A 26,737-nucleotide genomic window follows, 5' to 3' on the forward strand; every position below is an offset into this window, starting at 1 on the left:
TGTTCCTCTATCAGGTGGCTCTTTTCAGTCATGTCCACATGGTTCACTCCTTCACCTACTTCATCTCTTCTCCAATGTCATCTTCACAGTCAGGACTTCATGACACCCAATTTTTCACAGCAATCCCCCCTCCTACCTGCCCCTCACTCCCGGCATTCCTGATATTCCCTACCTGCTTTATTTTTCTTCATAGCATGTATCACCAATTAACATACTAAATATTTTACCTACTTTTTGGTTTATTTGTGTTACCTCTTCCCCAGCCCCAGTGGAATGCAAGCTCCATCTAGGAGGGTGGGATTTTTGTTTGTTTTGTTCACTGCAGCATCCCTGGTGCCCAGACCAAGGGCACCAAACATTTTCTATAAAGGGCCAGACAGTCAATATCTTATGCTTTGCAGGACATATGGTCTCTGTCACAACTACTCAACTCTGTTGTTATAGCCTGGCAGCAGCCATAGAAGTATGCCAACAAATGATCATGACTGTGTTCCAATAAAACTTTATTTACAAAAACAGGTGGCAGGCTGAATTTGGCCCCTGGGTCACAGTTTGCCAACCCCTGCCTTAGATCATTGCCTGCCACACTGTAAATGCTAAATAAATATTTGTTGGATTAATTAGTGAATAAATGGATGAATGAGCACAAGACACTTGGTACGGTGCCTGGTGCACAGCTGGTACTCAATAAATGCATAATCCTTTCTATTTTATACTTGTCAAATGAACTAAAAAAGAGTCTGAAGGCTTTTGCTAGAAATAAATGAGAAAGATTTATTCAAGGGTCTTAGAATTTGCAAACTATGAACACAGCTAGGCAAAAGCCCAGATGTGTTCTGAAGAAGAAAGAAAAGTTAAGAGTTCTTTCAGTAAAAAGTACATTCTTGAGAATTATGTGTCCTGCATTCTTAGCCCTAAGGTTGGTCCAGGATGGTTATCAGTGAGATGTCAGGCATCTGGAAATGGGTTTCAGGTGGTCTGGATACATGAGTCGGTCCTTCAGGGGGTAATTCAGAGGTTTATCTGGAGGTCTGATATGTGTCCAGATGTATATCCAGGCATTGGACACAGGACTGGAAAGTCCAAAAAGTTTAAGTTCCCAGGCTAGTTAGAACAAGAATAGGATAGTTTCCTCATGCATTAGCCTTCATAATGTTAACAATTTTAGCAGCTTGGTTAAGTGACTCAATTTGGTATGTTTCCTATCTTCACTTTTCCCTCAGACCTAATAAATACAAGATAGACCATGATGTATTGTATTAGAAGTACAAAAAAAGTGCCCAGGGAGTATTGAGGTGGTGGAGTCCTCCTGTTGTGATAAAGGAGGACCTCAAGGTGTCTAAATCTGGGCTCCCCCAGAAGCAGATCCTGAATCAAGGATTCTAAGGCAAGCAGTTTATTTGGGAGGTACTCCCAGGAAACATGAGTAGAGGAGTGGGAAAATGAGAGAGGGAAGGGCAGGGGATGATACAGGGTGTGATAATGAAGAAGCAGGTTACTGCTGAGGCAACCGGCCTCAGTCTCAGACCTCATAGAGAATGTGGACTCTGCCTCAGAATGATCCTATCTCCCCCTCCCGACCCCCGTGAGGCTGGGCTCTTCTCCAATTTCCATTCCCCATTAGTTGAAGGCTGCTCTTGGCGGCATCAACTACCCAGTGCTTCCAGTTGGGTGGAAAGTGGCAGGTGCACCCAGTTGGAAAACTCTCTGGGAAGGACTCTGATTGGCCCAACTTCGGTCATATGCCAGCTCTTGTGGTCTGGGCATGGGGTATCATGACAGGCAGCCCTCCCCTTCTATGCAGAGCGGGGAAGGAGCAATTCTTAGCCCAGGAAGAAGAGGTGTACTATTCCCAGTAGCAGGGCCCCTGGGCAGATGAAACACTAGATCTCCACCATAAATAAAGAGGTACTTTTGTTTGTTTCTTTTACTTTGTAGATGACAAATAAAACTCACAGAGGAGCTGCAGTTTAATGAAACAATTTACATGCCAAAATTGAACAAGGCCCACCACAGAGCTATTGCCGGGTTTGAAAACATAAACATGAAAAATACATTCAGATTTTTTAAGTGTTCAGTTTATACAGCAACATATGTGATAGAAGAGAAAGTAATCTAAACCCCAAATAGTTAAAAAGGCATTCATTAGTACTCTTTAGCCTGCCTGCCATTTCAAGGCAGTGTGGAGACCTCAGGCAAGTTATTGAACCTCTCCAAGCCTTAGTTTCCTCATCTGTAAAATGGAGACAGTGCTGAATACATAGCTTATGGGCTTCTGAGGGTTAAGTGAGGTAAGGTGTGTGACTGGCCCATGGCAACTTCTCAGTAAATTGTTGTGATGGTGATGATGATGATGATGATTTTCTTTGCCCTCCCTGCAGGAAACTTCCCTGCTCAGTCAAATTGTTCTTATGTGGCCACCTAGAGGCCAGCTGAAGCTTTTCTGCACACAGTTCCACAGTTTTTGCTCACCACTGCATGCCAAGAACATCTTCTCCTCTCATCAAAATTAGGGAGGTCTTATTCCAAGCAGACCTGGGAGGTAGGAACGGCGCTCCAGGCAGGTGGAATAGGGTAAGCAGAGGCAGGAAGTGGGAAGTGAGGGCAGGTAGGGCCTGTGCAGCCTGGAGTGGCTGCCTGTGGGGAGCAGCTGGCTGTGTCCTAACCCCATCAGCATGCCTTGCCAGTGATTTCAGCCCCACAGAGCCACGGAGGGTTTCTCACTGGAAGCATGCCTGCCATGCTGGGGATCTCTTTCCATCTGCTCACTTTAGTGCTGAGTTGTAAAGTGCTAAATGTCATTATCCTCCCCTTCCTTAAACAAGAAAAAAAGTTAACAGCCTGAGCAAAGGAGATATTTCACTTCATTTGGCATCCAGCCACCATCATCCACACAGGGTGCTGCTCCCTTGTGGCCTGATTAGGGACAGGAGAGCCCTGTTCTGTTCTGTTCTGTTCTGCTTTTGGCTGCTAGCACCACTCTGTGCAGGCTCCAGGCTGGGCACAGGCAGCTGGAAGCCAAGTCAGGGCTCTGCCTGGCTGTTGGTGGAGTCGCCAGCCACCTTCTGAACACTGTCATAGGTGCCACAACAGAAAGAGAGAATGGGGGCCAGAGGGAAGTAACTTGTTCAAGGTCACCATGCTTATTTGGGTCTGTTCTGTGTGGCCCCAGAATCTGAAGTTGAATCAGAAGATAACAGAAAAGAGGATTTCAACTCAAAAGCTAGACTGGCTGAAAAATGAATTGATTCCTTCAAGAGGTAGTAAGCTGCCTGTCTGCCAGAGGTGTGCAAGTGGCTTAGACCTTCCTTTCAGAACAATCACTATTGAGATGAGTCTTGCTTTAGATGGAGAGGCTGGAAGAGGTGCTGACTAAGGTTCTTTCCAGCTCTGAGATTCTGGAAACCTAGAATAGAAAAAAATCTCTCCTGCTTTCCTTTATCATGCCTTGCACACACTGGCTACGCAGGAGTTTCTAGCTGCCTGAGGTTGGCCGCTCGATGCACAGGCAGGAGTGGGCAGGCAGCACGAGGTGTGATTTGTCTTCATTACTCCGATTATGGGGTCATTAAGGCTTTTACTCTGTAGTGCTCCCCTAAGGATCTCCTGCTGCTGCAGCTGTGTGACAGACAGTTGTTCTCCCAGCTGCCCAGTGGGCAGAGGTGTTCTGCATGGCTCAAAATTATAATTAAATAAAAATCAGCCACCCACTGGTCTCTCCAACCAGCCAGAGCCACAGTCCTGGGGGACTGAGACGTCTGGCCTCAGCAGTGGCTTGCTGGAGAGGGGTGGCCAAGGACCAGGTCCCGAGCCCCAGGGACAGCCATTATCTCCTCCCCACTGGGCTGGGAAAAGTCCACTAATATAGGATGCATATAACTGGTGTGGAGGGGGAGGGTAGCCAGCCCTGCCAGCTAAAACCCTCCACAGCTTCCCATTAGTCTCCACAGCAGCCCACAAGGCCATGCATAAGCTGCTGTGCAGGGTCTAGCCTGTGAGTTCCCTGAGGGTAAGGGCAGGTCTATTTTGTTCTCCACAGGAGTCCCAGAGCTTGACACTCAACTAGTGCTCAGTAGGTACTAGTTGAATGAAGGAATGGAAGGCCTGCAGTACTCTTGGACTTCATAGAAGTAAACTTGGCAAAGGAGGCAGCCCAAGAGGGCAGACAGAACACTGGCCCACAAGTCTGGAAGTAGAGTTCAAGTTTGAATCTGTCATCAGTTCATGGCTTGACTTTGGTCAAGTCCCTGGTCTCTTGTCTCAGTTTCCTAATCTGGGACTCAGCTTCCCAGCTGCAGAATTGAAGAATTGGCCTAAGGCTGGAGAGGAGGAGGAAAGAAAGCTTATGCTTTCTGGTTGAGTTCTGGGCCTCAAGGGCCTTGGGCTGTAGACCTAGCCCCAGCGTCAGCCCTGTGGATCTGGTGATAGAGTCGCTTGTTTGCGACTGAGGTACCTACATCACTCCTGTGAGTTTACTCAGTTCAACAACCCAAACTGAGCCTGTGTCGTGTGCCAAGCTCAGCACAGGGCCTGAGGCTGAATCAGTTATAGTGCCTGCTATAAAGCATCCAGAGTTGGGGTAGGGGTGGACAACTGAAAGAGTTATCTTCTGCATGACTTAGGAGACTCACAGCCATCTTCTTTTCTCTGCAGACTTGCTCAATTCTGTCCTCACATTGGCAGTTTCCTAACCCAGGTCTTTCTTCCTCCACAGGCAAGTCAAACTGCCGCCCTAGGGTCTCCAAGTCTGCCTTTCCAATCCCGACAAAGAATCTGATTGGCTCTGCTCAGGCAGGGCCCAGTCTTGGACCAATCAGCTGCGGGCGGAGCCTCGAGGGGCGGGGCCTCCGTGGTCCCTCAGAAGGAGAAGGCCCGGCGGCCTCGCGGTGCGGCGGCGCCCTCGCCGTCCTGTTCCATGGTCTCGAAGAGCAGCCGCACCAGCGCCAGCCGGCCCTGGGCCACCAAGGCCCTGGCCAGCCCCAGCACCTCGCCCGTGTGGCCGCGCCACACGCGCTGCAGCTCCTGCCGCAGGCGCGCCGCCGGGTACTTGTCCCGGGCGCGGCGCAGCCACTCGTCCACCTCGAGGCCCAGCTCGCCGTCGCTCAGCTGCGCCTGGCTCCACTGCGCCAGCAGCGCCTCGAGCAGGCAGCCGAAGCCCTCGGCGTGGCTGCAGCCCGCGTCGTCCAGCTCCACCACGCGCTTGAAGCAGGCCGCCGCGTTGGCCTCCTCGCCCTTGATGCGCAGGCACTTGCCCCTCAGCAGCTGCAGCTCGGGCAGCGTGGCGCCCAGCTCGGACTCGCCCGCCTTGGCCAGGAAGACCAGCGCCTGATTCAGCGCGGCCTCGTCCACGGCCAGCAGCTCCTGCAGGGCGTCCACGCCCATGTAGTAGTAGACCTGGGGCGGGGTGGCCGGGGTGAGCCTTTCAGCGACCCCCTCCCCCACTCCACCATAGCTGCCACCCGAATTCCAGCCTCCCCTCCTTCCCCAGGTATTCACCGAACATTTCGGCCCCTCTTCCCTGGAGAAGGAGAGACAGTGCTCTCATTTCCGTTCCAGCCCCACCGCTCTTGGCCACGTAACCTTGAGCAAGGCAGTTTCTGGGCCTCGGTTTTCTCATATGTAAAATATAATCTTGTCACCTTTTTGGTAATCATTCCCTGCCCACACTGCCTGAGTGCTTAGAAAGAGTTAGGCCCTTTTTCTAAACAATGTACCCGCATTCTCTCATTTAATTATCACCTGTAGGAGGTGGGTACTGTTATTAGGTAGGGTGGTGCCCCCTATTCCTCCCTGTGTCCTAAGTTCTCAGGCCTGGCCTGGCAGAAAGTAAATAGGTTCTTAGTAAGCCATGGGCTACCCAAGCCAAGAGATTGCCTTACCTGGCCGATGTCCAGGTAGGTCTTGAGGCCTGGGCACACCTTGACCACTTCCTCCAGGTCCGCCTTGGCGCAGGCCAGGTGGTTCCTGTCAGGCATGCCTCCGAGCCCCATCTTGACCCGCTCCAGGTCATGAAGGTAGGCTCTGATATGGATCTGCCAGCAGAGAGTCAGCTCAGGGAAGATGCTCCAACCAAGGAGCCCTGCCCTCCTTTTTATCCTAAATGAAGCCAGTCTTCTCAACAGCAACTCAGGGAGGTTCTGTGGTGTAGCAGAAAACCCCTGAGGCTGGGACCCAGGAGTCCTAGGTTCTAATCCCGTGCCAACCTGGGCTAGCCACTCCCCTTTCTGGGCCTTAGTTTCCCTGTCTGTACAATGAGTGGGTTGATGAAGTAAGAGTCCTTCATTCATTCACTCATCCATTCAACAAATATGTATGGAGTGCCCACCATATGCCAGGCCTGTGCTAGGAACTGGGTGGGGATACAATGGTGTTAAGACAGATGAGGTCCCTGCCCTCTTGGAACTTAACATTCTAGTAGGAAGATGATCATGAACAAGTAGATAGTACCATTTCCAGTGGTGTTAAGTTCTATGAAAAAATAAGCAGGGTGATGGGATTGAGGTGACTGGAAGAGCTCTGATCTACTACCTTAGGCCATCCCTATTATACCCTACTGCCTTTCATAAGCACCTCCCATGCTCCAGGCACAGTGCATCAGATGTTACTTCGCTTAATCTGACAGCCTTTTAAGATCGGTGTTATTATCCATATCTTCCAGATTTGGAAGTTTGGAGGGGGAGGTGGCTTGCCCCCAGTCCCAGAGTGATGAGCAGAGAGGTCAGATTTCAACGCAGGTCAGTCTGACTACACTGGGTACTAATCAAGAAGAGGCTGCAGGTCATTGACCGGGTAGGTCACTGTAGAAGGGATGCCTGCAGTGGATGGGAGGGTCCTTTAGTCTTTCACATAAACTGTGCCTCAGTGACTCCTAAGCCCCTTTCTGCCATGAAGGCTCCATTACCTTTGGGCTCTGGCAACAGGGTCTTGGCCTGTGGCCCTTGTTCTCTGACTCCCAGTGGCAGGAGGAGGGGGAGTTAAAGGGTGACTCACCTTGGCCCTTGTGCAGTAAGCCTGCCAGTTGAGTTCTGGATCTCGTAGGATATCCAGGGCCATGTTGCAGGTGCCAATGGCCATATCCTGCTTTCCTAGGAAGTGGAAGATTTTGGCCAGGCGATTCAGGATCGAGGGTTGGTCCTTGGCAATCTCAATGGCCTGGATAAGGGAGGAGGGTGACAGCAAACAATCTGTCTGTTTGCCAGAACTGACTAAATAGTGCCTGATCTTCAGGAACCCCATCTCTGGACAGAGCCATCATTGCAATGCTCTTATTCCCCATATCCACCTGCCAGGAAGCTCAGTCTTCACTTTGAGGTACAGCTCACTGGGACTTAACTCTTGAGAGCTCGGCTCACTGCCATGCTCTCTGCCACATTCAAGGGTCATGTCCAATGAACCCCACCAGACCCCAGGCAGACCCCTCTTCCTCAGACACATCCAGTGTGCTCTCCCCCATTTTCCCAGGGCATGTGGGAGGAGGGGCCAGAATCAGCCTCTACCTCCCCATACCTAGTGCAGTGTTTCTGTCTAGGCCACAGCACTTGCCCCTGTATGCTACTGATGGCTGCCTGTGCTGCGTTCTCTGCTGCCCCTGAGATGGTGAACTCCTGCAGGGCTGGGCCCTGTCGGCCATCTCTTTGCCCCAGCACAGGGTAGGTTCTCAAGGAGGGGTGAAGGCTGTGTTTTTGTTAAATTGGACACAACTCTCAGAACACCCATGAGCCAGTGTTAATGCTCTGCTCTGTTCTAAGATCTCTCATCAAGAAATTGCTCTTCACCCACCAGCAAACATTAGGGAAGCATCCATGCAGGGCACTGTGCTGAATGCATAGGTGAATGAATATCACAGGGTCCGGCCTCCAAGAAGGACTTTAAAACTGAGCTGAGTGTAGAAACTGCCACATAAACGAGGTGCCAAGAATAAGGCTTGAAAAGCACTTTGCAGTTTACAATGAATGGCTTTGTCCACTAACTCCTTTGAGTCTCTTAATCATCTAGAAGGTAGACAGATCACATAATTAACAGATAAGGAGGCTCCGAGATGGAAGTGACTTGCCTTAGGGTCACACAGCCTGTGGGCACAGCTGGCACCAGACCCTGGCTAAACCCATCCTCTTTCCACTGGGCCACTGGAGGGGGGGAGGCCTGAGGGAGAAAAGCCGGAGGGTATACCTGGGAAATGGTGAATAGCGCAGAAGACAAAGCTGGAGCCACAGGCTTGGGCCAGGCTGGGTGTGGAGAGGGTCTGATTCTTAGGCAAAGAGGATTGATGACAAGGGAGCACTTTTGTTTGGGATGGAGGGGGGGCACGCAGTGTGTGTGTGTGGGGGGGGAGGATGACACCCAGAGACGCAGAGGGTTCCAGAAGAGGAGGATGGGGTACTAGGCTCCGTCCCAGTTTGGAGTGGGTGTCATACCTTGCCAAAGCAGTCCAGGGGGTCAGTTCCTGAGTACCCGCAGTCGTGGACGCCCATGGGGGTGGTAGAGAAGGTGTCCTTCCTCTCCAGCAGCATCCCAAGGTAGCACCAGGCCAGAGCTGGGGTGAAGAGTGGGAGAGGGGTCTCTAGGAAGCAGCAGGGGGATGGAGGGGGAGGAGCCCCAAGGGGGAGGGGACCAGCTGCACCAAGGTGTCGGCTCCCAGGAAGACAAAGGGAGGGTCAGAAATCACTGAGAGCCACTCAGGGACTGACCAAGAGAAACAAAGGTGGGGAGAGGGGACATGGGAGTGAACGGATGCACACACTGTCATGCTTCATCTGTGTTTACTACATCACTTAGGGGACTTCTCTGAAGGTGCACAGCCTCTCTGGCTCCAGCTCTGAAGCTCCAGTCCCTGTTCTAGTTGTGTGGCCTTGTGAAAAGTGCCTGAACTCCTCTCCAGGAGAGCCTTTGTTCCCAGGTAAAAGAGGGGCTGAGAGGCTGAGATGGAAGCTGTCTCTTACACACTAGGTCTTGGGACACACACCTGGACACGTGCAGTTGCGGTGGTTTGTGACTGGTGTGCTCATCTGTGCAAGGCGAGTGAGCTCTTGAGAGAAGTGAGGATATGAGACAGAGGGTGAGGGAAGGCAACAGGGTTCAAAAAGGGAGGCAGTGCTAGAGGCAGGGCCAATAGCAGAGACAGGAGCAGGGAGAGCGGGCAGAGTCTGCTCCCCCACCACCCCCGAGGGCCCTACCTCGGTAGTGGGGGTCCGAGGACTTGAGGACTTGCCGGAGCAGGGCCAGTGTGCGGTTGAAGGCGGGCAGCCGCTTCTGCTCCTCGCTGCCCAGCTCCAGGAAGATGCCGTCCAGCCTGTGGCAGAGAGAAGGATGCAGCTGGTCGGTACCCCTCCCAGCTGTCGCCCTCGGGCTGCAGGTCCTCCCTTTCCCTGGCCAATGGCACAGAGGGGAACTTGGGGAGCGCTTGCCATGGAGATGGGCTCAGCCATCTCTCCCCTGGGTTCTAGGCCACACCTCCCCCCAGTCCCATGCCCCCTTCCCAGCCTGACCTGATGAAAAGCGTTGCCATGGTGAAGTACCAGCCCCTTTTCTCCTCCATGGGGATCTAGGGAAGCAGAGAGTGGCCCGTGCTGCTGTTATTGAGGTACTCAGGCTATTGTTCATAGATTCCCACACTTTCCCTGAACCCTGAGAGGCAGCCAGTAGTACAAGGACTTCGGCCTTAAACATCCTTGATGTAGTCCTGGCTCTGCCATGGACTGGCCGGATGACCTTGGGCAAGTCATTTCACTTCTCTGACCACAGAGGATTTGATGAGATGACCTGTGTGAATGCCCTACATGAGGAGCCCAGCACAGAGCCGGTGTGGGATACATTCTCTCCCCTCCTGTCTTGCTCTCCAAGCTAAGCTCCCCTCCCCTGGCTCCCCACCTGTGCTCTGCATCCCCCCACCCTGAGGCCCACACTTCACTGGTCACCTCTCCCCCACAGTCCACCCGCTTCTCCCCTTTGGCGCGTCCCTCAGTGCCCACCTTCCCCGGAAAGCCCTTCTGGGCATGCTGAGTGAGAGCTGAAGCCCAGGACCCCCTGAACTGTCTCCCATTGTTATTCTTGCCAACCTTGCTGTGCATTTAGACCGACTTGGGCACCAGATAAAATATTTATGCCGTTATTTATGGGAGTAGCTGTTTCTGCCTCGGGAAGGAATTTTAATGAAAACCAATAAAACCCCTAGTGCATATCAGCAGCTCTGCTTCAGGCTCTGGCCCCTCCCTCTGCATTCATCTGTGATGATCCCCAGACTGGATGCGGCACTCACCCCCACCCCACTATGGCTTCCTCAGCTCAGGACCCCATCACCCCTCCACCCCCATGCCCAGCAGCCAGGGTGAATGCATTCAGTCCAGCCAGCATTTCTGGCATCTGTGGTGTGAGGCCCAGTGTTGGGTGCTGTGGGGACAAGGAACTGAATGGCAGCTGCACCCTGGCCCACATGAGCTTGCAGCCTGGCCAGGGAAACAGACCCAGGCATAAATAATAGGGCTTGACTGAGCACCGGCGCCATGTGCCAGGTTCCTGATGCTGATCATCTCAATCTCACAACACCTATGAGATAGGTGTCATCCCATTTTACAGAGGAACATATTAAGACTCAGAGAGGTAAAGTGACTTGCTCAAGTTCACACAGTGTGCGAGTGTCAGAGCTGGGATTTGAACCCCCTTTATTACCCTCCGAAGCCCATGCTCCCCTCACCACATCAGGTTGCCGATAACTATAGTACAAGGCAGAGTTCGATGCAATCCCTGAGAGGGATGCAGACGAATATAGCAGGATGGAGAGGCCATCCCAGCCAGAAGACGGAGAAAGTCTCACAGACACTGGGCTGTAGGGTGGGTCTTGAATAGCGGTGACATTTCAGAGAGTGGGATGGGGGGCAAGGGCATTCCAGATGGAGGGCTCAGCATGGACATGTGTGGGCAGCCTGGTGAATGTGGAGCATGGTGTGCGTAGATGAGGTGTGGGGGAGCTAAATCTCACAAATTATGTTGCAGCTGCTCTGGGTAGGCCATGGATGAACTTGGAGGGAGGAAGAGAGGAAGGAGACCTGTGAATCAGATTGCAATGAGAACCAAGTCAGACCACCAAGAGGAGGCCCCACTAATGGCATTTCTCAGCTGCTACTCCCCAAGTATCTTCCTGTGCAGCCCAGGCTGGGCCATGGGCATAGAAGAGGAAAGAGGCAGGTCCTGCCTTTAGGATCTCCCCGTCTGGTGGAAAAGTCAGAACCAAAGACAGAGTAAAGGAACACCAGGGGTATGGGAGGAGGTATCCTACACAATCCAGGGGTACTCCCTAGGCTTCCAGAGGAGGATGAGCTGGAGCAGGGTTCTCAAGGGCAAGTAGGAACCACCCCAGTGGATATGATGAGAGAAGGTATTCCAGGCAGAGGAGACATTGTGTGCAAAAGCTCAGAGACGAGTGAGCATGGCATGTCGGGGGCTGCATGCAGCCCCAAGTGGCTGGAACCACAGCTGTAAGGGGCAGGGGGATGGGCCAGCAGGGGTACACCAGGCGGACCTGGAGCTCATCCACGGGGCAGCAGGGAGTCATAGGAGGGGGTAGAGCTGGGTAGTGCTGAAATCCAATGTGTTTTTACATTCACCTTGGAGAGTAATCCTGTTCCTTAGGAGTGAATATGTATATGGAGCTTTAGCTAGAATAGGGGTGTCCGGAGGGGAGAGCAGCAGGTCCCAAGTGTTAAAGGGCATCCTTGAGAGCTCACTGGGGAGCACTGGCCAAAGCAAAAGGCTGGGATAGGCTGCTGGGTAGCCTTATCTCCTGCACCTACACAGGACCTGGGATGTGGGTATGGAACTCAGATTCATGGGACAATTACTGTGGGCCAAGCTGGCTGAAGACCTGGATATAATATCAGGGCCTGACCACGGCAAGATTGAAGGCATGTGTGCCTCAGGCTCCCTGGCTGCTTGTAGGTGTGATCTCATAACCACTGTCTGACTTTATGCCCACTTTGAGGTTGGCCAAACTGAGTCATGGGAGGGAGAGACAGAACCTGCTCCCCCTCTCAGGCTCCGTACAAGGAGATGTAGCCACAAGCAAAAGCACGTGCAGTAGATGTGGGGGCTGTAATACAAAGAGCAGAGGCCGGGTGGCGGGTGGCAGGTGGCGGGTGGCGGGTGGCAGGCACTGGGCTGATGAGTTACCCCTCGGGGCTGTGTGCTTGTCTGCAAAGGAGGGTAATAATACCAACCTCATAGGTACTGTGAAGCAGTACCTAGCTTGGAGCTCTTGCTCCATCAATGTTTGCTTCCTTTCTGCTAGTTCAGGTTAAAGCTGACCGGAGTTAGGGGTATCTAGGAGGCTGCTCTGTTCACTGCGACCTATTTCAGCTCCCCGTGGAACTATGAGGCCTCAGGCCCTGGAGTCCAGAGGCATCCTGCCTCACCCCACTCTCCACATCCTGCTGTGCTCCTAGGCCCCAGACTCCCTAGAGTCCCTGGCACCTTTCTCGCCTCCACGGGTCCCCCGTGTTGGAGAGTAGTGTGGTGTCCTCAGGGCTCTCCATGGTTCATAGTCACTCTCTTGTTTGGTATTCAGGTCACAAGAAATTAAATTATGTGCCCAGCCACATAGTACACGACAGCTGGGACTTAAACTCATGCCTTCATAGCCCTAGCCTCAAGCCTTGTCCACAACACTCGATTATTTTGATCAAGCTCCTTATTATATCTCTGAGGACACTGAGACCACAGAGGTGAAGCAACTTACCAATGGTCAGAAGTTAGTATCAGGGCTTAAAATCCACTGGTTTCACCACCACTCTGATAGTCTTGAGTAATTCAAGAGCCCGGTTAAGGTTTTAACTAAGCAAGCAATACTACCACCTGGTGGCAGTATGCCTGAATTGCAGTGAAAACTCAGCGTTAACTCTCTCCTTCCACTTGACGACTGAAACTGATTTTCAGAAAAGTAGCTAGATGAGTGCCATCTGTATTACAAATCCCAAACACGGTCCCTTCTTAGATTCCTGCTTAAGAGTTACATTTGCAGGAGGCCTTATGGGGTTGCGATACGGAATGGAGCTAATTGTTTAAATGGATCTGATCTGAAGCCTTAGGTTTAATCTTCTATGCCTAAGGTTTAATCTTCTATCCCTGTGATGAAGCCGTTCACCCTGCTGGCAATTCTGGCCCCGAAATGGGCTGTCTCTTTAAAAATCCTTCTGGTTGTAACTGAAGCAGCAGCTGAAGCTGTTACCAGGGGCAACCTGGCAAGCCATAGTGCGTTAAATTAAATTAAACAGGCCTCTGACTGCTCCCTCCCCTCCTGGAGGAGGGAAGGGCTGTTCTACCTCTCGCCTAGAGAATAAAGTTGCTGTGAAACCTCTTATGCTGCAAGGAATTCACTTGCAGAGTTGATGGCTCCCAGAGGCAAGATGTTTGCAGGCAGCCTGGGAGGGGCTGCAAAGACCTCTGCCAGAAGGGGTGTTTACTGAGGGCCTGCCTGGTGTGGGATCTGGGCAGGACGGCTCACCCTTTCTCTTGTTACACCCTTATCATGAACCCTCTGAGCTGGGTCTTCTGGAGTCGACAAGAGGGGGCTGGCCAGTGTGTGAGTCAGCCCAGGCTTCAAGCTGGAGGGCTCTCAAATTTGGCTGCTGCTCTGTGGCAGATCTGTGGGAGGGGACTGGGCAAGGCCCAGGCACCAGTCCTGAACCTGATTTGAAATCCTTAGACCCTGGTACTAACTGAAGACGAGAGTGAGGAGCAGACCTCAGGTGAGGGATTCTCAGGACATTTCCCAGCTTCTCTGAGGCTCTCACTATTATCTCCCTCATTTTAGAGATGAGGAAACTGAGCCTGTCAGAGGGAGAGACTTGCCTATTTAACTTGGTATTTCAGGCCAGGTCTCTCTGACTTCAAGTTCATGTTCTCCCCTAACACCTCGCTGCAGGTATTTGTACAACGCGTATTATTTAAAAAGTACACTCCGCAGATTCCACTTGATCCTCAGAACACCCTGTGTGGAATGTAAAGTGGGTTATCATTACCCTCTTAGGACAGACGAAAAAACTGAGGGGACATGATGTCCTCAAAGTCACATGGCTAGTGTGAAAGCCTGGACTGAAACCTAGGTATGGTGCTTTTTTTTTGCTATGCTAATAATAGCACATTTTATTGAGCACTTGCTATGTACCAGGCACATAGTTTGCATGTGTTAACACATTCCGCCCTCTCCAGGCTCACCTATGAGGTAGAGACTATTATTATCTTGATTTTACAGATGAGGCAACTGTGGCCCAGAGTGGCCCAGCTAGAAGGCAGCAGAGCTGGGAATTCAGCAGCTTAGCCCCCGAGTCCCTGCACCCAGCATAGTGCTAGACTAGCGGTTCTCAAAGTGTGGTCCCAGGACCCACAGCATCAGCATCACCTGGGAATTTGATAGAAGGGCATATTCTTGACTCACTGAATCAGAAACTCTGGAGGTGGGGCCCATGTTTTAACAGGCCCCCTAGAGGATGCACCCTCATTGGACTCACTGGACCACACTGTGGGGAGCCAAGTGAAAACAGGCTGGCCTGTGGATCTTTTTAAAATGAGCCAAAGGGTCAGAAGTTGTGATCCTCAGGGGAGCCTGGAGAGCCAAGCTGCTACAGTTCGATGGGTAAGTGACAAAGGTGGGTGATTGGGTAGAACCTGCAGATTCTAGCAGGGTGAGGATAACCTATTACAGAGCAGGTTGTATTAACTCAGGGGCACGGGATGGCTCTTAGCCATTCTATTTATGTCCAAAGGTGACCCCCAAAGAAGGAAATGTTGGAGGCTTGGCTCTTTAAAAGGATCTCAATAGAAGATCTGCTGGTATACCAATGGCCTACAATTCTACGTGCATTTGAATAGGCTACACAGGGACCTTGATGGTTCTTAAGGAAAATATTTGCCTTGCAGTTTGAACTCTGCCCTGATGACTGTTGAGCTCTACATTTGCGAGTTAGTTCTTGACAGGTGACTAATTTTCTCTCAGGGGAGGGGGAGTGAGGAGGAAAGGGAGTGAACATTTCTGGAGCATCGACTACTCACTGGGCACTTAGTGCTCCGTGGCCCTGGCTCCTCGCTGCAGCCTGAGGTGTAATGCACCCTCCTCCTTTCACACGTGAAGAAGCAGAGGCAAAGAAAAAGGCCACGGGCCAGCCCCCCCCACAGCCCAGGACAGGAAAGAAGTGTCGGGATTCCAGTTCAGATCTGCCTCCCTGCAGCACCCCCGCTCTTTCTGCCTCATCAAGCTGACCTTGTTAAGGCTGACACTGCAGAAAGAAAAGTCACAAGGTGGCAGGACTCAGGAATATGTTTTTCCTGCACAACTGGAATGTCATCTGTGATGACAGGGCAGCCTCCCTGCTCTGCACACTAAGCCCTGCCCCCACCCTGCCTGGGTCTTCCCTGCCACCTGTGGGAGAATCTCACAGAAAGGCAGGAGCAGGTGTTTTCTCCTTCCCAGCCCAGCTTCTGCCTCAGTGGGTGTGGGGAGTAAAAAGAGGGATGGGATTGGAAGCCCACCCCTGCCTTCACCTCCCCCAGGTATCCTGGAAAGGGTGCTGGTTCAGCCCAGGCCTGAGCTTCTGCCTCTACAAACTGGGACGATCCGCTTGGCCTGCCTGTGCCCCAGGTGTGTTGGTGGGGTGGTCAATGCGACCAGGTGGAGGGGATTCGAAGGATGGGTGCTATGCCAGGGGAGTAAGTCACCTAGGCACCCCTGTCTTGTGTTGCCTGGAGGGTTCTGTGTGAATTTTAAGATCTGATCAGATCAACTGCAGCTCCCTGTTGTCATCCCCTTTCTAGTCCTAGGGCTGTCATGCAAACCCAGGCCCTGTGGGTCACCTTTGCTTTGCATTAGTTCCCAGACTTGCAGGACTGTCCTGAGCCAATTCTCTAGTCCACTGTCCCTGGAGAAAAGGGATCCTGTCTAGTCCAGGGTGCAAACCCAGCTCTAGCGTGGGCAGAGGCTGGGTGGGTCTGAAGCAGTGCCTTGCCCTCAGTAGTAATAATAGTGATGCCTGAGTTTTCTCAGCCCCTCCCATGGGTCCCATAGGTGCTGTGTGTGCCTTTAACATAACTTTATCTTTCCTCCTGTAAAAGAGGCATTTAGGCAAATGATGCTAAAGGCTTTGGCTCTGGGGTTCTGTATCAATGAGGAGGGGAGACCCAGTTCCCAAACTTAGCCAGGTAAGCAGGGAAAGAAAGCAGCAGCAAACTCAGAAGGTGCTAATATACAAATGTGAGTGGCACCAAGGCCATCAGAAGGCTGGAGCCAGAGCCTCCGGAAAGCTGTCCCTCAGCCTGGGCTTTATGTCCCAGGGACTTGAATTTAGTTCCTGCCAGTCATTTATGGCTGTGTGCTGTTGGGCAAGTCACCACACCTCTTTGAGCCCCGGTTTGCTCATCTGTAGAATGGAGTTAATACCAGTTCTGATTTCCCAGCATTTCCGTGAGCACCAAGCGAGCTAATCTATGAAAAGCACACGAGTGCACGGTACCTAGCTCATCACCCATGGTCATGTATCTCTTTTACTAGCTGAACCAAATCAAACCACTCAGATTGTGGAGTGTGTGTGCGTGTGTGTGTGTGCCTGTGTGCGCGCACGTGAGCATGCATGCTCATGTTTGCAAGCACCATGGGAGGAAAAATCCTGCCCATGATCTTAAGTTGGAGGTCAGCTCTTAAGTCCTTGAAATACTGTTCCCCACATTCCCTAAGCTGTGGCTTCCCACCTCCGTATGTGTTTATGCATTTTCTTCTGCCCGGAGGTTCAGTCCTTCCCCCACTTCTCTGCTTCTCTGTCCCTGAAATCACCTGTCCACCACCTTAGTCCAGCCCCTCGTTTAGCAGAGGAGGACACAGGGGCCCAGGGAGGCAAGATGACTTGCCCACTGTCCCACAGCCAGGGCAGGGCAGGAGCAGGTACCCCTACCCTGGCCCCTGACCCCAGGTGGGGGTCTCCTCCAATGTCATTGTCCTTTTCCCAAGGCTGGTTCTGGGCCAGGATGAGGGAAAGCGCAGGAAGGGCAGGAGGGAGCAGAGCTGGATGGGGGCTCACTAAGGAGAGCCTGCAGCTCTTGTGCGCCTTGGACCTGGCAGCTCCATTGGGGGGGGGGGGTGAGAACAAGAAGCCTGCTTCCCCAATGCTCCCTGGGGCTGTGACCCCAGTTACTCCTTCTGTACCCATCATGCTGGTACCACTGTCCCCATTTCACACAGAGGAAGACACGGACACTCAGAGAGGTTAAGCCACTGGCCCAGGTCACCCAGGGCATGGCCAGCAGTCCAGGGTTTCCCTGCAGCCCAGAGACTCCCACTGACACTCTGACTGAGGTCTTGGGGAAGCCCTGGTGTTGAGGGAAGTAGGGGAGAGTAAGAAAGGAAGGTTGAGGGAGAGAAAGGGGGCACTTGCGCAGGTGTGTGTGCATGTGTCGGTGTGTGTGCTGGGGTTTGCTGATTGGCTGTGACCTTGGCCTTCCTGCTAGGTCCCCACCTGCTGGGTGTGGGGTTCGGAATGTCCACACCTTTGTTTGTGAGGCCCGCCTACCAGCACTGCCTGCCTCCCCACTTGCCCCTGCTGGCAGGTGAAATCTGGTACGATGGGCCACCTTGGGCCAGTCACTTCTGTCCCTGAGCCTGTTATGTCCTTGGTACAGTGGGGAATCACAACACTCAACTGGCAGTATGTCTGTGAGGTTTGAATAAAAATCAAAGGTACCAATGAATGGAAAATTCTGAGCTCAGTGCCTGGGCACAGGCTGGGATGGAGGGCGCCCACTGCAGTGGCAGGCCTCGTTATCACCCTGGGGCTGCGCTGAGCGTATGCAGGGTGGAGAACCTGCAGGCCTGCATGTGTGCATGTGTAAACCAAGGGAAAGGGGGAAGAAACGCAAGTAACTGAGTTAGCTGGGGACGGGGATGTTAATTTTTTAAGAAATATGAGTTTGAGTTACCTTATTAAAAAAAAATAATAGAGGTTTTAAGACTGAAAATTCAGTTATTCAACTAAATTAAATTTAATGGTAGTCACAAACTCCTTCTGGGTGTCCAACTCTGTGCTAGACACTAGTTGGTGAGAGAAGATAGAGGGAGGTGCCAGGCAGAGGGCTTGCCCTCTAGGTGACAAGTCCCTTGGAGATAAGCCAGGGGCTGGGAATGGCTCTGCTAAAAAGCAACAGCAAAGCACTGAGGGGCCAGAGGGTGAGCAGGGAGAAGGGCTGGGCCCCTAATGTGATCTGCATCCTGCCTAGAGCCTTTCGTGTTCTCTCACTTCATCCCATTTTGCCGATAAGGAAGCTGAGGCTTAGAGAAGTGAAATGACTTGCCTGTAGCCATCTGGTGGTGGGGGCAGAATTTTAACCTGGTCTGTCTAATCCCCAAATGCTCTTAATACCCACTCAACCTTGAGATTTGCCACAGGAATCCATTTGTGACTCTGTGTGTGTGTGTGTGTGTGTGTGTGTGTATGTGTGTAGGGGGATGGGAAGAAGAGAGGAATGACAGATAAAAGCAATCTGATCATATTTTTGTAAATCAAGGAAGAGGAAAGGGAGGGAATGAAGAGCTGGGAAAGGAAGTCACAAACACTCATCTACCCACACGCAAACACTGCTTATTTTTGGATTATGGGCCAAATTATTAGCTGTTCTAATACTTTCTCTTGTAATTTTAGTTAGCAGATGAGCAGCTATTCATTGGTTCTTCAGCTGCTCTTTATCCTTTGAACCCCAGGGGCTGGGAATGGCTCTGCCCCATTAGAATGGAAAACCTCTTGGAGCTGCAGCACAAGACGGGTCAGACCACCAGCTGTTCACCCCGCTGTGCTCCTGTGGGTGGCGAGCCTCTCAATGGTGGGTCCCACAACTGCTGTTCTGCTGTCCCACCTCCTCCTCTCCTGGCCCTGACTCTGACTTCATCTCTGCCCTTATCCTTCCAGACCCCACTAATGATACATGGAAACCCACCTTCTCTCTCCCTCAACACTTCCTCCACCCCAGATTTCCAGGAGGTGGTTTGTGAGGGTCTCCTCTCACCATCCACCAGCCATCTGCACTACACTCATCACACCCCCACTTCTCTGACCTCTCCAGAAAGAGCAAAGGCTTTGAAGTCAGGCAGAGTGGAGTGCATTCAACTGCCACTTGCAGTGACCTTGAGCAAGTTACTCAGCTTGGCTGTGCCTCAGTTCCCACATCTGTAAAAAGGGGTCAGAGGGTTCTTGTGTGGACTGTTTAAGATAAAGTTTGGAAGGCACCCACAGAAGACATGAATATTACTGTGTGAAGCTGTGTGTTGCATGAAGGAATGCTTCAAGGGGGAGGTGACAGTTAAGCTAGGTTTTTATGGATGGAGTTTCCACGGTGACTGTTACTACTTCAGGTTACAGGAATTATGCTTAAATTCTCATCATTCTCCCAACCCACCCATAGGACAGATCTGGGGGTGGTATATACTATTTACAAACTAATATGCCACTTTTCCTTTCCTTTGGTTTCCTGTCCTCCCCCATTCTGCTTGTTCTTCATGATTTAAACTTCAACTTATGGCCCGTGGTCCTCCCTTCCTCCTTGTGTCTCCCCCAAGCTGGTTTAGCTTCATGGGGCAAGTAAGAGAAACGTGTAGTGTCTGTGCCTCCCTTTGTGTGTTTGCATGTATGCACCTGTGAGCCCTGAGGCTTCCCAGCCTAGACCACAGGACCCAGGTCCACCTCTACCCTGAGCTGAGAGAGGAGTCTTGGCATACAGCAGGTGCTCAATAAATGTTAAGATGCTGAGTATATGGCTCTCAGACATGCCCAGAACTGACCAATTTATGCACACTTCCACCTCACGATTCAATTGGATAATCAGTAAACTGAGATATCTATTGCTTAATGTTCATGCAGCAGACACTGAGGACAGAGACAAAAAGTGTCTTGTCCATAGCCACACAGCAAAATAATGAGAGCTTGGGGCTCGAACCGAAGCCTCCTTCCTCTAAGTATAATGATATTATTATTATTCTGACTGTAGCTATTTCTTGAGCACCTACCCTGTGCCAGCTACTACATGAGCTCAATCTCTTCTAATCCTCAGATGATGAAATGGGGAGGGCCAAATCCCCAGCTTTCTCCCAGGATTTGTTGGGGGGAACTGATCACAGCCCTTCTGTCCTAGGGAGCAGTATCTGGGCCAGGCCTGAGAATACAGCACATAGCCTGGTAGTCGCCTCGCACCTGACACAATCAGCTCTCTCCCTGGGCACTAGGCAGTACCCTGCTTGACACTCTCTCCTCTGGGAGGCCACTCATTAGGTAGGTGGTCCCCACCAGGGAGGGAGGAGCCAGCCTCCATTCCATCCCTACACCCAAACCTCCGCCTTCCTGCTCACCTCTTCCAGGAAGCCTTGCCCCAGTGAACCCCTTCCGGAGAGCAGGAAGGGACCTTGGAGACCACCCAATCCCCCTCTCTGCCCCCCCTTTCACAGATGGGGAAACCACAGCCCAGATAGGAGAACCCCCCAGGCAGGCCTCCTGGCTCCTAGCCCAGGGCTTAGACCCTACTCTGTTGCCAAGACCACACTCAATAAAAACAATGCCGGCCATGCCTTTCCACTGAGGGCAGCTGGCATTCAGGGCCTCAGGCTCAGACTTTAAAACAGGAGACCTGGGTCCCTGTTGGCCCCACACATTGGCCACAGCTGCACCCAGTGTGGGGTGGAGGTGACTCTCTCAGGCTGAGAGAGGCAGGAGCTGTCTGTGATCCTGCCATCTCTGTGCAGGCTCTATTCCAGGTGTTTTCCAAAGATCAGCTCTTAGTTATGACATCAACTAGATGAGAGTGTCCCCATTTTACAGATGAGGAAGCCAAGGACATCAGTACCATCAGTATCCCCATTTTACAGAGAGGGAAGCAGAAGTTCAGTGATGCTAAGGACCGACTGGAGGTGAGAGAGCATGGGGGAGCTGGGATTTAGACCTGGACCCCTGACCAAGTATCGGCTTCCTCTCCACTGTGCACTGCTCCTCTTAGGCCAAGTCCCTGCACTCCACTCCACACCCTGAGGACTGGACTCCACATGTCCTTTCTGAGCCACAAGCTTTGGTGGAAAAGGCTCCAAGGGGTGTGCAGTGCTTTGTGAGTGGAGCCCTGTGTGAAGGTGTGTTGCTATTTAATTTTACAAATCTAAACCATTATAAAATGTCATTGTTATCAGTTCAACTCTGTCTGTGCTGTGCCTTCCCAGAAAAGCCATTGGTACCTCTCTGAACTGAGGTTCCCTCTTCTGTAGGAAGGAGGACAATGCCCTCTGTTCATCTGTCATCCAAGGCAGGTTGCCTTCGAGATGACACCCAGTGATCTCTACCTCCTGATACTCATGCCCTGTGCAGTCCCTTCCCTTTGAGTGTGGGCTAGACCTACTGACTTGCTTCTACTGAATAGAATGTAGCAAAAATGATGGGATGTCCACATGGCAAAGATTTGAGGGAGGCCTCTGGCCTCAGTGAGGAACTTAATCCTGTCAACAGCCATGTGAGCCAGCTTGGAAGGACAGCAAGCAAGCCTTCAGATGAGACCACAGCCCAGAGGCACCCAGCTAAGCCACACCTAGATTCTTGACCCACAAAAACCCTGAGATAATAAATACTTATTGTTTTAAGCTGCTTCGTTTTGGAAGATATTTATTATGCAGCAATAGGTAATTAATATACCTTGTATTTGTCTATTTAGTGCCAGGCCCTATGCTGCACCTACATTCATTCCAGATACATTTAGAGTGCCACTGTGTACCAGGTATTGGGTTTACGGTGGTAAGCCAGACAGATGTTGTCCTCACTCTCAAAGACCTCAAGGTTGAGTTGGGGAGACAGACTTGTAAGTGGGTCAGGGAGGTACCTGACCCAGTCTGGAGAAGTAAGTGGCGGATGTTTGAGACTGTGGAGAACCTTCCAGGCCAAGGTGAGCAGAAAGGCACCTCATAAAGAGGCTGAAAGAGTGGCAAAGTGGGTTGTAAGGAGACCTGGCTCAGGGGAACAAGGGGACGTGGACCTCAGGAAAAGCCTGGCTGGAAGGGGGAACACGCAGAGGGAGGGCAGCAATCACGCAGGGCGTCAAATGCCCACCGCAGAGCCTTGGGCTTCTCTGCCAGGCAGTGGGGAGTCACTGAGGGACATGGCTAGCAAGACTGAGAACATGACGCTGGCAGCAGGGTGGAGGACAAGGCAGAAGGGTCAAACCAGAGGGCAGGACCCCAGGCAGGGTGATGGTGACTGGCCCAGGCAGGGAGTGATGGAGGCTGGTCTGGCAGAGGGAGGCTGGAGAGGAGGGGACAGAACTCAAGAGATATGAGGTGTCAGAATGGACAGGATTTGAGGTCTGAATGGAGGGGGGTGGGGGTGAGGGGGAGAGAGGAGATAAGAATGCTCTCATATTTCTGGCAGGATGTCCAGTTGTGCCTTTTACTTGGTGGGTGGGCACACACTGGCGACAGATATTTGCTGGGAGGGGCACGTTGAGAGGGATGAGTTGGTCAAGTTGAATTTGTGGTGTTGCCAGAATAAAAACCTAAGGCAGGCCGCCCTTCTGGGAAGAGGGTCCACCCGTAGCCCAGCAGAGAAAAGCTACAGACTTGATCTGGCACCCAAGGGGGAAGCTGGAGACAGAGGCACATGGGAAAGGTCCTCTGGAAGCCCAAGGGCCAGGGTTTGGGGAGTCTGGGAAGCGCGGGGGGGGGCACCCGTGCAGACGTCAGGGGTCAGGGCCCGGCCCTCCCGGCTTGGGGAGGGGTCACCCACCTGCTGCCCGTAGCTCAGCGCCTTGTCGTAGAGCGCAGTGCCCGCCGCCAGCACCCGCGCGCGCTCCTCGGGGCTGGCGCAGCCCACGTCGAAGCCGTGCGCATAGCCCTGCTCTGCCAGGCAGCGCGCGGCGCGGACCCGGGGGTCCCCCGCAGCCTCGGGGTCGGCCGCCAGGCCCATGAGGCCGGCCAGCCTCCCGGCGCAGGCCTCTTCGTCTTCCTCCTGCCCCAGCCGCCCGTACACGTGCGCCAGGTTGGCCCAGGCGTTGAGGTTGCCCGGGTCCTCACGGGCCACCTGGAGGAACGTGTCGCGGGCCTCGTCCAGCTCCTCCAGGTAGAAGGCAAAGGCGCCCAGGAGGTGGCGCACGGCCGCGCGCTGCGGGGCGGCCGCCAGCTGCAGCTCCAGCCGCAGCCCGTCCCGCTGCAGCTTCAGGTCTCGGGCGCGGAGCGAGGCCGGCGCGCGCGGCTCGAAGTTCAGCTGCAGCTCCAGGTGGAAGTGGCCCGGGAGGTAGTCCAGGTCGTCGATGAGGGCGTCCAGGTCCTCGGCCACGGCCTCGGGGTCCGCCATGGCCGCCCCGCTGCTCCCGGGGCCTGGCCCTTGCCCGGGAGGCCGCGCAGGGCAGTGGATGGGCCCCGAGCGAGCCGGGCGCCGGAGGGGAAGGTCCGCGCTGAGACCCGGGCGCGGCCACCTCCGGGGCCTGGGCGCCTCCCGCGGGTGGGTGGGTCCCTGTGGGTGTTTCCGCTTTCCCTGCTCAGCGGCTCCTAGACACCTGCGCTGCACAACCAGGCGTACCAGACAAACAGGTGCATTGCCAAAAGCGGGGCGTGCACAGCCCGGTGCCCGGCAGGGGCGTGTTTTCGCTCTCTCTGCTGAAGAAACTGAGGCTCAGGAGGAAAAGGACTTGCCGAGGTCACAGAACTTAGATGTGCTCGACCCGGCCTGGAACCCAGCCAGGCTTGTCCTCCGTGGGCACTGCGCCACCCCCCCTGAGCTCGCTCGCCGACCAGGAGAGCCAGGACTGGCCCTTCCAGTCCCGGCATTAGCCACTCACACTCCTGCAACTGTCCCATCCTGGCCACGGTTCCTCAGTGCTCTCCTTCCTCTGAACAGAGCCTGCCACCTCTCTCCCGCTCTCCCTTTGGCCTTATTTACCAGGCTTCTCCACTTAGGAGTTTTCTGCCTCCTCTCTGCCCTGCAGTTGGCCCCATTAGAAAGACTAAGGGGCTCCATGTGCTGGTTCTAATGCTGGTTCTCCATCGTCAATATGTGACCTTCATCATCTCACACTTCAGACTTTCCTCATCTGACATGAGGGTGACATCCTCTCACCCAGGGGCAGGGTAGATATCATGAGTAAACCTGGTGGCACTCTGGATAAGTCAGCTTCCACTTAGTACCCTTGGTTCCCAGCCCACCCTGCACTCCACCTGTGGCCTTGAAAGGTGGGGTTTTCCCTCTCTAACAGGGGTGGGGAAATTTTTTCCAGCCAAGGGCCATTAGGGATATTTATAACATCATTCTCGGGCCATACAAAATTATCAACTTAAAAATTAGCTATGAAAAAAGCTCCTAGATTTATTGAATTTCAAGTCCTGCCTGCCTGCAGTTGCCTTGGCAGGGCCAGATCAAATGATTTTGCCGGCTGTATAGGCCCCCAGGCCGGACATTCCCCACCCTGTTCTAGAAAACTGAGCTGTGCTCCCTGCTGCAGGGCTGTTTGTCTCTAGTGCTAGGCCTTTGTATCAAGTCTGAACTTGGAGTCCCTCCTGATCCTCTTTTCACTGGGCCTGGCTCCCGAGACCCTGTTGCTTCAACTTTTTGAAAAACAGAGCATTTTCAAAAGCAGAAATAGAGCCAGTTAGTAAACTTGGGGGAAAATATTTGACTTGAACAATAAAGGACTAAATTAAAACAGCATTCTGGTGCTATTTTTCACCTGTGATTGTAAAGTACGAAATTTAATAAATTTTAATAAAAAACAGTTACTATAAATTTCTGGTGATTAGGAGATGGAATGTGGCTCTGACCTGTTTGGAAGGACCAGGAATGGACTCCAGAGTGTTTGGCTTTAAAAAATTTGTAATTGGGGTAACATATACTTAACATAAAATTTACCTTTTTAACCACTTTTAAGTGTAAGTTCAGTGGCATTAAGCACATTCACATTGTTGTGCACCATCACCACCATCCATCTCCAGAACTTCTTCTTCTTCTCAAACTGAAACTGTTCCCATTAAACAATAACTCCCATTCCCCCCTTCCCTAGCCCCTGGTAACCACCATCCTACTGCTGTCTCAAGTAACTTGACTACTTTAGCAACCTTATATAAGGAGACTAATATAATATTTGCCCTTTTGTGTCTGGCTTATTTCACTTAGAATAATGCTGTCGATGCTCATCCATGTTGTAGCATGTGTCAGAATTTCCTTCCTTTTTAAGGCTGAATATTTCATTGTATATATTTTACACATTTCGTTTATCTATTCATCCATTCACCCCAAGAGGGTAGCTTCTGTCTCAGTTGATGTTTCTTTCTTTTCAGATTTAACCCATTGGAATTAATAATTATTCAAAGAGTGTGTACATTTTTGGGGGATACCCTATATCTATTTGAGACTCTGCTTTCAATTCTTTTGGGTATATACCCAGAAGTGAAATTGCTTGGTCATATGGTAATTCTCTGTTTAATTTTTTGAAGAGCTGCTACTGTTTTCTGCAGGAGCTGCACCATTTTACATGCCCGCCAATAATGCACAAATGTTCCAATTTCCCTACAGCCTCACCAACACTTGTTATTTTTTCTGTTTTTGTTTGTTTGCTTTTTATCATGGCTTCTGATCTCACTCTAGGAAGATGAGTAGGAGTTGGATGGGGAGGTGTGTATCAGCAGCAGGAAAGCACACGAAGAGGCTAGAGGTTCGCAGTGCAGGGTATGCCTAGGGACAGAGCAGCCCCACATGGTTGAAGCTTACGGAGCACGGGAAGGAGATGGCAGGGGGTGAGGACTGAAGGCAGTGGCAACAGGCCCATCACAGAAGCCTGAATCCTGGCCGAGAAGCTTGACTTGACTCAGTTGACAGATGGCTCCAGAATCTGAATGACTTAGAAACTCTTGCAGCCAGGGAACTCTCAAACCCAGTTATGAGTTCCATATCCACTGTGTGATCCCACACCTCACTAGATGTGACCAGGGCAAATTACTCTCCCTGTGTGAGCCTTAGTTTCCTCTTCTGTATAATGGGGGTAGGAGGGGGGTTACAGCAGCACCTACAAGAGAGAAAGTGTGAGTTGCTGTGATGGGGAGGCTGTGTGCTAATTAGGGCAGGCTGCCTTGCTGCACAGCTGACTCACCCTGGCCTGCTCTGGTATGTCTGGCAGCCAGGATTCCCATCCCAGTGGACCTTGGCCTATATCCTGTGGTCACTCCTCCATGAGTGCTACAGTCAAGAGGCTCCAGCTGGGACAGAAGCAGTCCCAGGCAGGTCTGGGTCACCCTGAGAGTACCTGAGCAGGCCCAGGGCTGGTAGCAAGGACTCCCCATGCACAAGACTTGGTAGTGTACACAGCCATACCTTACTGATACCCCAAAATAGCTCCTCCAGGAGACTGCAATCATATGTCTGCAGGAAACTGAACTTTGGCCAGGGTAATTTGCCCAAGGCCACCAGCTAGGAAGCAGCAGGGCCAGGATTCAAACATGAGTCTCTTTGAGGATTTATGCACTCTTTGGAAGTTGGACTAGACTCATTTATTTGCTCATTTGTCATTCAGCAAATATTTACTGAGTAATTACTATGTGGCAGGCACTGCACCAAGAGTGAATGAGACAGTCTCTGCTCTGGACTTTCTGAAGGTCCCTTTCCAAGGGCAGGGTAATGAGCTCTTACTGAGCTTCTGCTACATTCCAGGAACATACCTAAATTAGCTCATTTAATCTTCACAGAAATCTGGAAACAGAGGTTATTAG

At 52.1% G+C, this 26,737-nt stretch overlaps 1 protein-coding gene across 1 annotated transcript; it reads right to left on the reverse strand.

Annotated features, from left to right (window-relative positions):
• Window positions 1-1,956: 1,956 nt before the first annotated feature.
• Window positions 1,957-23,377, reverse strand: TTC22 (tetratricopeptide repeat domain 22). Its single transcript, XM_081144242.1, has 7 exons — window positions 22,770-23,377; window positions 9,486-9,541; window positions 9,174-9,289; window positions 8,415-8,533; window positions 6,991-7,152; window positions 5,880-6,032; window positions 1,957-5,394 (listed from the first exon to the last, which is right to left on the reverse strand). The coding sequence occupies exons 1-7, from the start codon at window positions 23,334-23,336 to the stop codon at window positions 4,858-4,860; spliced, it is 1,710 nt and encodes a 569-aa protein (XP_081000368.1). The 5' UTR covers window positions 23,337-23,377; the 3' UTR covers window positions 1,957-4,857.
• Between the last annotated feature and the right edge of the window lie 3,360 nt (window positions 23,378-26,737).

The sequence above is a fragment of the Miniopterus schreibersii genome, assembly GCF_964146895.1.
Source record: "Miniopterus schreibersii genome assembly, chromosome: 8".
Lineage (NCBI taxonomy): Eukaryota > Metazoa > Chordata > Mammalia > Chiroptera > Miniopteridae > Miniopterus > Miniopterus schreibersii.